The sequence below is a fragment of the Branchiostoma floridae genome, chromosome 9, assembly GCF_000003815.2.
Source record: "Branchiostoma floridae strain S238N-H82 chromosome 9, Bfl_VNyyK, whole genome shotgun sequence".
Lineage (NCBI taxonomy): Eukaryota > Metazoa > Chordata > Leptocardii > Amphioxiformes > Branchiostomatidae > Branchiostoma > Branchiostoma floridae.
In genome coordinates this window covers 20,371,759-20,382,229 of record NC_049987.1, presented here as the reverse complement: position 1 = coordinate 20,382,229, position 10,471 = coordinate 20,371,759, and the positions used below count along the sequence as shown (strand labels likewise).

At 46.0% G+C, this 10,471-nt stretch overlaps 1 protein-coding gene across 2 annotated transcripts; it reads right to left on the bottom strand.

Moving 5' to 3' along the window:
- Nucleotides 1–546: 546 nt before the first annotated feature.
- On the bottom strand, nucleotides 547–9,830 carry LOC118422628 (terminal nucleotidyltransferase 5C-like). Of its 2 annotated transcripts, XM_035830279.1 has the most exons (3): nucleotides 9,654–9,830; nucleotides 3,887–4,010; nucleotides 547–3,401 (listed from the first exon to the last, which is right to left on the bottom strand). In XM_035830279.1, the coding sequence occupies exons 2-3, from the start codon at nucleotides 3,977–3,979 to the stop codon at nucleotides 2,289–2,291; spliced, it is 1,206 nt and encodes a 401-aa protein (XP_035686172.1). In that variant the 5' UTR covers nucleotides 3,980–4,010; nucleotides 9,654–9,830; the 3' UTR covers nucleotides 547–2,288. The 2 variants fall into 2 exon arrangements, with proteins under 2 accessions (XP_035686172.1, XP_035686171.1); XM_035830278.1 differs by lacking the exon at nucleotides 9,654–9,830 and having other exon boundaries at nucleotides 3,887–4,426.
- Between the last annotated feature and the right edge of the window lie 641 nt (nucleotides 9,831–10,471).

The window sequence follows — 10,471 nt, the reverse complement described above, 5'->3', positions numbered from 1 at the left end:
GTCAGGGAGACCAGCGCAGAAGTACAAACATCTGTGGCAGGGATGCCCACATGCGCTGCATCAGGGAAGCTAACAGAACAGGCCTAGATTTAGATTTTTGGCCAAAGGTTCTGTTTTCACATCTTTGTTGTGTCTGCAGAGTGGAACTATTTCAGTGAAATCATCTCCGAAGAATATTGCAAAGTTTCTGGAATCCCTCCTAAAGCAGCCATCTCAAAACTGCGAGAAAAACATCTAGACTATAGCAGAGAATATTCTGCATACTACACACTATAATTTAGTACCATGTCCAGCACACACCCCACCTCCCCCAAGTTTCCTAACACGTTTTTCCTTGATTGACAACCATTATAACCCAACCCCAGATTCAAGACTTTCAGAAACTGTTCAGCCCAGGTCAAAGTTCTATTAGTACAGTGCAGAGACTCCGAGTACCGTATAAGCTCGTAAACTAGTCTTCTTTTTATTTAAGACTAAGTGCAATAAACCATTCATCTATTCACTACAATAACTGTACACTGGAAAGATTCAAACACACCATTCCAATACCTGGAAAATAATTTATTATTTCGCCGTCATAAAATACAAGTTTTTTTCCTTATAAAGCTCTGTGTCAGTCTTTGGTATTCTTTGTACATAATTTCCGTATCTTGTCTCTCATCTTGCACTACGTGCCATGATAGGGGTTACTGTTGCAGAAAGAAAAATAAACGAAAACTAAAATGTGTTCAGAAAAATCGTATCATTAACACAGATGATCAACTTTTTGTTGGACAAGTTAAACATTGCAACTACCACATGCACATATGAAGTCTTCAATGTATGTTACAATTCACCCCTATGCACAACAAATTGTGATGCAGGGAAAAACACTTCTAGAAGTTTAGTATCAATAATGTCATCTGGTAAAGTTTTACAAATAGACCTGACTCTTCCAACACTACAAGTCTACTCTATCTAGTCTATTTTGTGATACTTGTTGCAACACTGGACTGATTCACAAGCAATATATAAACAGCTTCTGTACAGTATACAGCCCTGGGTTATACATGAATTTGTACAATCAAGGTCAAAGTGACCACAGCAAAAATTTCTGCAACTTCCATATTTGAATTCTGTGCACAAAAATAGGGTACCAGGCTACGAGCCTTGATATATTTTTAGATCAGGCATCTGAACTGAAGAAGTATTTCTCCATGGCTGGTGTTATATTTTCTATCTTGCTAAGTTGCTTAATAGAATGTTTTGTTAATTTTCCCAATGGAATAAGAACAAGATTACAAGACAAACATTACAGCTCTTCTTAAACCTTAAGTGTGCTTCTTAAGTCTTGTTTTCTTTTCTTGTCTGTGTAAGAACTAGTAATGCTCTACATTGTCCCCTTTTCTGGACCAAAACCCATCCCAGGTAACCAAGCAACAGGAATATGTCAGTGGGCAACCTTGACAACTCATTCCCAACTGCCCTTTTGAACCAATTTCTCCATTTCCTTTTCCCCATGTGAATTTCAGCCTGGGAATTACAAAGATCTTCACTAGTTGCAAGATTACCCCACGCCACACTCCTCCGTAACTATGGTTACGGATCTCAAATACTCTCAAGGAATTTCTGAAAACAATACTTTTGTGGCCTCACTGGATAACTGGGTCCCTGACACACATTCGTTCACTTTAAACTCCTATAATACAGTCTCTCTTATACCTCTCCTTTTTACCACAAAAATACAGGACATTCACAAAAATATGTAATCTTTGGTCCTTAATTTGGCCTGCACTGATAATATAGCTGCCCCCTGCTGGTGTACACAACAACGTTTACTTTTTACACTCTGGTTAGGTATAAGTACTACGTAATCAAACAGTAGGGTTCAAAGTACCATTGTTGTTTGCCTCTCGCCTCTCTCTCACCTTCGGAACCAATGGGGTAACTGCCTGCCTCCACAGAATTGCGACCTGCGTAGGAACCAGCCTTGGTCAATAAACCAGTTCGAAGGTTACCCGCAGTGGTTCGACGACTATTTATAGACCTGTTCACATCCGCTAGCAGTGGGTCAATCAGACTCCTGTATACTGCCCTGGCCCGCATTGTCTTTGAACGTTAACAAGGCTCGAGATCTCTTCACTTTTCACAAGCACCTTTTCACCACAATCACACAAACTTTTTCACAGTTCAACTGAGTCTCTCTCTTCTTGTTTTTCTTTGTTGCACTTGGAATCATTGTCTTTTTTTGTCAAGTTTTGAAGTTTTTCCACACCCTGCTCGCCTGTCCTGTGGGAGCCCCCACCTCCCTACTGGCAGGATATCCAGGTGGGGTAGGCGTTAGTGATGAAGAAACTGCTGGTGTTCCCATCGTAGAAGTACCCCTGTCCTGGGTACAGTACCCCATTGGGGGAGGGGGGTCCGCTGGAGTTCATGGCCTGGTTTCGGTGCTGCAGGCCACAGTAGATGTTGTAGGCCATGCAGTCTATCAGTCTTAGCGTCTGTCTCCGCTCGTGCGACATCAGACACACCGTGCTCTCCTGGATCACTCTGCGCAGGGTCACCAGGTATCTGTACTTCGCCTCTTCGTCCCCGACGAAGTGGTTGTTGAGATACTTCTCCAGCTTCTGCTGCTGTTGCACAATGTCTGAGAAGTCAATGAAGAACCTGGAGCACATGTACCTCTCCAGGGACTTGATCTCGGCGTGACAGGCCGGGTTGTACTCGCGCACGAGCAGGTTGCAGTACTTCAGCAGCCCGCCGCCTCGGATCTCCTCCGGGTTCCTGGTCGCGATGAGGCGATTGTGGAGGTGGAAGAGCGCCAGGGAGAAGTCCCCGTACACGCTCTCCGCGATGACGGAGGGGTAGAAGTGCTGGGTCATCTCCACCTCGGAGTGTTCGTAGAAGGACAGGAGAGAGTCCAGCACGATCTGGAAGGAGTCCACGCTGAACTCGAACTGCCGTCGCATCCTGTCCACGAACTTCAGCTCGACGTTGCGGCCGGAGTTGTTGGTGAGGGAGATGAGCGACCACCGGTCGTTGTCGTTGGCGATCTTCACCAACTTCTGCACGTACGCGTCTTTGAGAGTCAGAGGGGAGATGCGCTCCTTACGCACATCACACGGCAGGAAATCCAGCAAGCAGTCCAACACCATGTCCTTGATTCTCTGCAAGTCGCTCGCGGATTCCAGCGACACGCCGAAGATCAGGTCCAAGTCGTTGTAGCAGAAGGCGGACTCGTCCGAGAGAATGTAGCTTGCCGTGGACCCGTTCAGTCGCACGTCCCGGAGAGGGATCCCTTCCTCCTCCAGCCGCTTCCTCACGACCTGGACCAGCGATTTCAGGCAAATCTCCAGGGTGGGGAAGTTTCCGCGGCCGTGGATCGGGACGACATCGTTCAGGACCTGGTCCAGCTTGCGGACCTGTACGGACGGACGCCAACACAAGCCACGGTCAGCAAACAAACAAAATTCATCTCTACCCGACCGCAAGCTGCGGTAAGCAAATCTAAGTGACGTTATGTTTCTCTACCAAGAAAACGGCACTGCGAAGCCCTTACAAAAGTGGTCTGTGTGGCTACTTGGCTAAAAGGAGGTAGGAAATGCTGAATGTGACCTTAAGTCGCTGTCGGTCAAAGATTCCACCAGATTTGTCAGGCGATAGCGCTGTCGATGCACGCAAAAGATCAAGGCTAAACTGTTGGAACGGCCGTCAGTCCCCGCTGTACCAAAACCCAGTCCCCGCTGTACCAAAACCACAGGCACAACTAACCCCGATTTTGCGGCCCTCAAAACGCCCCCGATACACAAGAGACAACACTCTATGCCTTCTGACCAATGCACATAAACATATCACGCATGAAAGTGTGGTAAAAATTGGCTGAGAAATAAGGAAAGACATTCCGTACCTGCTCGTAGTCGAGTAGCCGCAGCTGCGTGGCCGCTCCGTCGGACACAGTCGCACACTCGCCCGAGCAGCAACTCCTGGTGTCGCCGGCCATGGTTGAGAATCTCCCCGCCTTAGCACAGGTCCTGAGGGAATGACAAGTTGTTGTCAGACAGGCTTGGATAGAGGGGAAAAGCTCGCGTTGTTCCTTGGAAATGGAGGCACTGAGGGGCTTGGAGATTCTCTTTGACTTGCAAAATTCTGCAAGTGACCTGCCAGGGCAAATCCCAGCTTCTTATGGACAGCCTCACACCAAGAATGTCTCTAAATTCCTCCGCACCCCTTCAAAATACGACCTTGGCGAATATTTCGCCAAATATCCGACATAAAAATACTACCTAACTCACTGAAACACCACGAAATTTCCCAGTATCGGATATTTGGTGGAATAGGACAGGTTCTGGAGTATTCTTTGTGAAGCGAGGCGCACTATCTTCTCTCGCGGCGGAATGTTCCAGAAATACGGTGCCCCGCTGACGCCCCCTCCGCAACAGCTGACGGACTTCAGAGACGCACTCTGATTGGTCAGCTCTCCCCGGGCTATACAAATGGTTGATTGGCAACCTAAGACCTTATAGAATCATGCTTCATAGTTCTGTACCTCAAAATCACCTCAATTCAATACCTATAAGGCTATTTAATCGCATAAAGACGTTTTCTACACTGCCAAAGAAGAACTCCACTCTCTACTCTACTCTTCTCTACTCAAACGTACATGCATCGAATGGTTGCGCAATCCGACGCAATTTTGGGGAAAGCACGCGATCGTTTAATTGTTGACCTATGACTCACCCCGATGCAAGAGGTCATATTCCACTGTAGTTCTCCACAGGTAGCATTTTAATCACTACCTTGCATCTAACTGCGCAATGTCATGATACTATGGAGAATACAGAACGTCAACATGGATCTGCAGCACCCTTTTCCATTGGAAATCAGCTGAAACTTTAACAACAAGAATTTCCTAGCTGCTGAATTTCCTGTTGTGAAACCAGTCTTCCGACGAAGGCGACATCGATTCTTTTTAACTTCTAAGACCCGCTACTTCATGAAACCGGGAGCTTGATTTTACGATTACGTTACATTACGTTACATCTGCTTGGAGATTAGAGACGTTGCCATGGGAACAAGTGACGCTATCTGGAGGCGATTAGTCGACATCGCGTGAGAAAACTGACAATAGACTTACTATTCTCGTCATTTCTCGGACATGTATGGAAGTGCGTGCTATTTTCGAAGGGTTAAAGATAGATGAAACGTGTCTAAAGGATTCGATACAATTGTAATCCACGAAAAGATGTATGTCGTCGACACTAATTGGGCTAAAAAGATATTACGGTTATGGGGGAGGGGGGTTAAGGGACTAGCTAGGCAAGCGTACTTCCTAAAGCAAAGCTCTTTCATTTCACTTGTTGACAACAACCAGTCATTTCTTTCTCTTTCACTTTTAATGTTGTTAACCTAGACATTATTTTGCACCCAATTCCCGAAGGTTTCGTTTTCATTTCACGCACCCGGAATCTGTGTAAGAAGTTGACAAGTTCATCAGTTTTAAGATAAGACACTGCCGCAGGGACATTGAGCTTCCGCAGTTACATAATACGTGCGCCCAATGTTGCCCATCAAAGACCGGGCAGAAGTTACGAGGGCGTTGGTGTTACTGGTGTAATCGGATTAAGTCGGTTACGACCTGGATCCCCACTTTTTATCAGCACCACGCGGGAGTGTTACCACCACAGGATCTCCTGTAAACTAAACACTCACGATATGCTCGATTCGACACAGCAGGAGTAAAAACACATCCACACAAGATTTGTTTGATTTCACCGATGACACATTTAAGTATGTTAAGCTTATATCTCGGTTTCCGACAAGCAGTAAATCCGTGTACAATGCCAATGACGGAATAACATATGCAATTCGCCAGTCAGTCGACGAAGACCGCTAACGTTTATTAAAAAAAATCAACCAACAAACGCCCGTCGATAAAGCCTTTTAGGTTAGACTAGACGTGGTAAAAAATAAGAAGAAACTCGTTAAGATTTATTCCACTGAATAACTCAATCAAGTTTATGAGCTTAAGTTCTTTTGGCACGACCAAACGTTTTATGTCAGCTGCTAATGTTTTGGCAACTGATGAAGACGGCTGACACGTCCGAAACTTTTGTATGGCTTTGGGCCGTGTCATCATTGATAAACTATTAACATCTAAAGTAGGTAAGTAAATATGGAATGACTTATTCTCAGACACGTTTTAACTTGTCCACTAGACGCGCGGAAGCCAATATTGACCGAATTGTGACGTCGCGACTGATCGATCCACAAACAGACCCCTCCAATCCCGTGTGTTTGAGGCGTCGCTTTTTTTCCGCTGACCAGAAGTTTCGATCATGACTAGGCGTGTCGGAAAATCCCACTCTTAGGCTGTCGGAAAGTCCCGGTCGTCGCAGCTAGTTTCCGTCTCGTCACCAACGGTCGTTGGCTTTCCAAACTATTCTCAGAGCAGGGGTTTTGCCGGGGTGCAGTAGTAGTGGTCAGGATTTCTTACCACTCCCTTTCCAAGAGGCTTAGGCATTTTGACTCGGGTTTGGACCCGAGTTGGTGCGCTTTCTCCTTGTTTTTCGATATTCTTTACCATTACCATGACTGTTATTGTGCTGCCCCTACGGCTGGTTAATCAGCCTACGGTTGATTAAAAAGCTACGGGACTGACTGACCATGAGTCTGTCCTACATTTTCAATCAAAATATTGCTTTATGTACGTTTTTACGTCTTGTCAGCCCTCCCGAAAATACTATGAAACGATTAGAAATGGTCAGCGACATGGAGACGACGGTTCCGAAAGGCGACGACCATCACTTTCGAGACGGAACTTTTCGAGACGGAAAATTGTCCCCATCGCATTAGCCTGGTATCTATTCTATATCCAGCCGTACTATAGCTCCCAGGTAATCTCCAAGCAGATCCTACGGTAGCAATCATGAGATAGTTTGAAAAGCTGGCAGAGGAGTGAAGCCGGCTTGTGTTTCGCTACATGGCAAATGGACACCTCTTGGCTGACTACACTCCTTGGCCAGTTTGGTACTATCTTATGCCATCGTAGGATCTCAGGCTTGTTGGAGATTAGCTCCCGAGTCTAAGTCCTCTACGCTTGTTGTTGGACGGTGCCCAAGTCCGGCAGTATTAAATCCCACTGCGCCGTGTATTGATTACGGAAGTTCTTCTGGCTTGTTTGTCGAATGACGAGCGACACTATTGACAGAACCAGCCGTCGGGATCTATTAAAGACAACCACCCTCTTCACAACACTTAAGAACGGCATATGGATTCGCTCAATTTCCCGTCGCCAACGTGTCATACGGCAAATGTGACAGGTTTTTTTTTCAAGAACGCTTAATTTCTTCCTAAAGCAAATAGATTGACGCACATTCATTAGGTGCATCTACATGTGCTCTGTAGATTAACGCGAACAAACACAGAGAACTTCGCACAGCCATTCTCTTCCTTCCTTCCTTCCGTCTAGCATATGAAATACATTTATGGCTATGCCGTCAAGATACTCAGTGTGTCATCCTACATAGTACCCGGACTCCTGTTCTCTCATACAAATATTTTTTGAGGGACCACTTGTGGGGGAAAGCCACTTCATTTTAATCTGCCCGCCTTTACAAAGTACCAACGCCCGCGGTAACAGAACGTGACGAGTTCCCCTCCTCACATCTGCTTGGAGAGCACCCTACGTCCTGACGCACGGCGCTAGTGACGTACTAAACCAGTTTCTCCTACGGGCCAACCGGAGCGGACGAGCGTTGCTCTGTACGAGTTTCCCCTGGCCCGTTGGCAACCAGTCACAAACGGAGAAACCTAATCTCCAAGCAGATGTAAGACGCGGGCTCATTCTCAGTGTTCGACGCCTGCTTTAGAACATTTAGTACTCTTCTCTTGTATATTGAATTGCTTTAACGTTGCTTTCCAAAACTGTCAAATACTGGAAATGAGCCGGAACTTAATATCTGCTAGGAGATTAGGGGCTACTGGTCTGTGCCTGGCTTTGTCAACATCATAGCATTAAAGACGTGTTTGTCACAGCAACACACAGAAAGCTGTTACTTACAACTTACAGCGACAATGGCGCAGGAAATAGCGCCGCTGTTACTGTGTCGTCGCTTTAAATACGCCGCACGATGTTTGTGTGGTAGGACGGAAAGCGAGGCTGAGGCGGTTACCCTCCAAGTTACTCTCCGGCTTCGGCTGCTTCTGACGTACGTGTTTTTGGCATTTTTGTCGGGTTTAAAATTTCTATTTTTGTTTCGCATCGGCTAACGTGAACAATACATTAACAAAATAGAGAGCCCGACAAAAATACCTAAAAACACGTACAAAAAACTGCTGGAGCCTAACCTCTGCTTGGAGAGTTGTTACCGGATTATGCAATACAAACAAACAAACAAACAAACACTACTGTCCCAAGAATGCCAGTTTGCATTCCGTGAACCTGTCGTCCAAGGAATTTCATACCACCCTTAAGAAAAGGAGGAAACTGAGTCACAAAACACTTCCAAACAAAGCCAGATACCATTGCGTGACACCTGTTTTCCGCGATGTCATTCATTTACTGGCTTTTTGTTTCATATTACTGTATGTCCAACTAACGGTGTTTTTAATATTAAACGCTATCAACTGTACAGACACACTTGTGATGACGCAAGCAATACGCGCATTTCATGCGGCAAGATATACATCGATTGGCGAATCTGAAGACTTGAATTTGCAGTCTTCGCACGACATTTCGTCTAAACGTACGTGATACGCGGTGTTACCGAGGGAAGAAACCCAACAAAAGGGGCTACAAACAAGCTCTTATCTGTAGCACTGTTACACAGCTCTCCCTTGTTTCGTAACAATTATCGGTAACGTCCCAGGCGTTCCACAATGCCGGATGCGCAGTGAGCGTTCTATCGTTCATTATTGATGACATCCATTGCCAACGTACATTTCAAGCTTTGTATCGGCAGTTAGAGAAGAGATTGCTGACCGTCTATGCTCTGCGTCAGTTCGCAATATCTCGCACCGCTCATGCTATCTTAAATGCACGGCCTGCATGTAAGTGGGGCTGAAAGCATATGAAACATTGCCCGGGCCCAGAAACAAATCGACTGTAAAATGTACCGTTCACAGATTCAATAAACAGGGCTCTGTTAAAGACCTTGAACCTTAACAACACTAGTCTTATATTTCCTTGTTCGTCCGTACAGAAAACAACATGCAACAATCATCATCTTACAGTAAACAACATGCAATAATAACAAGTTGACAACATTCTCTTGTTACGTTTGTTCTACTAGAATAGAAACGTGCATGTGAACAAGGCGTGCACGCAACACTAGAGGCGTGTTGGGAAAACAGGACAGTTTTGTTTTTGCCAAAATATCTCCGTTGCGGAATTCCCTGTAAGGTTATCCGACCTATCGCCACTTTGCGGCGGAAACAAACCATTAGAAAAACCATTGCACATCCAAGCTAGCAAATGTGGCAAAAAAATGACTACCGAAGACACGCAACGTCTAAGGAAAAGGCGCAACGCACCTGCTTCAAGGCAACGTACACGTTATTTTACAAACAAGGCGTATCCGTGATGCCAAACTGTGCCATCAGTCGATATGGAAGCAATTCGTTATTAAACACACACGAGTCTAAAGCGCTGAGAACATTTCTGTAGATTTACTCACGGTGGTTCCCGATACAGCGTTTTCCACGGACTCTCAAAAAACAAGTGTCCACCAACTCTAGAACCTTCCAAGAGAGTCAGTGACAACTGGAGTTCCTTCTGTGTCCCTCTACAAGTCTGTCTCTATTCCAGGGTGGTTAGCCGAACCTCCGCAAGGACGATTCCTTGAAATTAAATGTGGTGTGGTGTGGCAAGAGAAGATACTTCGTAACGCCGCCGCTGTGTAAGATCAGTACGCCCTCAATGCGCCGGTTTCACGTCGCTACTGCTCTATGTCCGAGTTCGCACGCCACTGGTGCCAATCCTGCATTATTACGTACTAAAAGAACATTTATGCAATAACAAGTGGTCGGCAGGGCCGCGCATGACAAGTGCGACCCATCCCCCTTCTGACGTCAATGGCGCGGGGGCCCGGTTGCCCCTGGCAACGGCGGGGGAGCGCGTGCAGGTGATTCGACGGCGTCAGTGTTGACGTCATGACGCAGCGAGGAAATCGATCGAGAAACGCCGCCAGAGGCATTAAGTGAAAATTCGTTTGCCATTCTTGGAATGAAGGAGAGGATGTCTGCTTGACGTGAATGACGCATCATGCCATGTGCCCGAGAGAAGTTCTATGAGAGATATTCCGTTTCTTTGATAAAACTCTGCCGGCGGGCAGTTTTCTACGCTTTATGACGCGATTTTGTGGCGTTTTGAAAGTGAAGGACTGAAGTGGAGCTTGTGTGAAAGTTAATTGATACCCTGCCCACGTTTCATGTTACAGAACTGGTTGCCTGTGCCAATTCCCCTGCCGGACTCCAACTGTGATATTGATTCCCC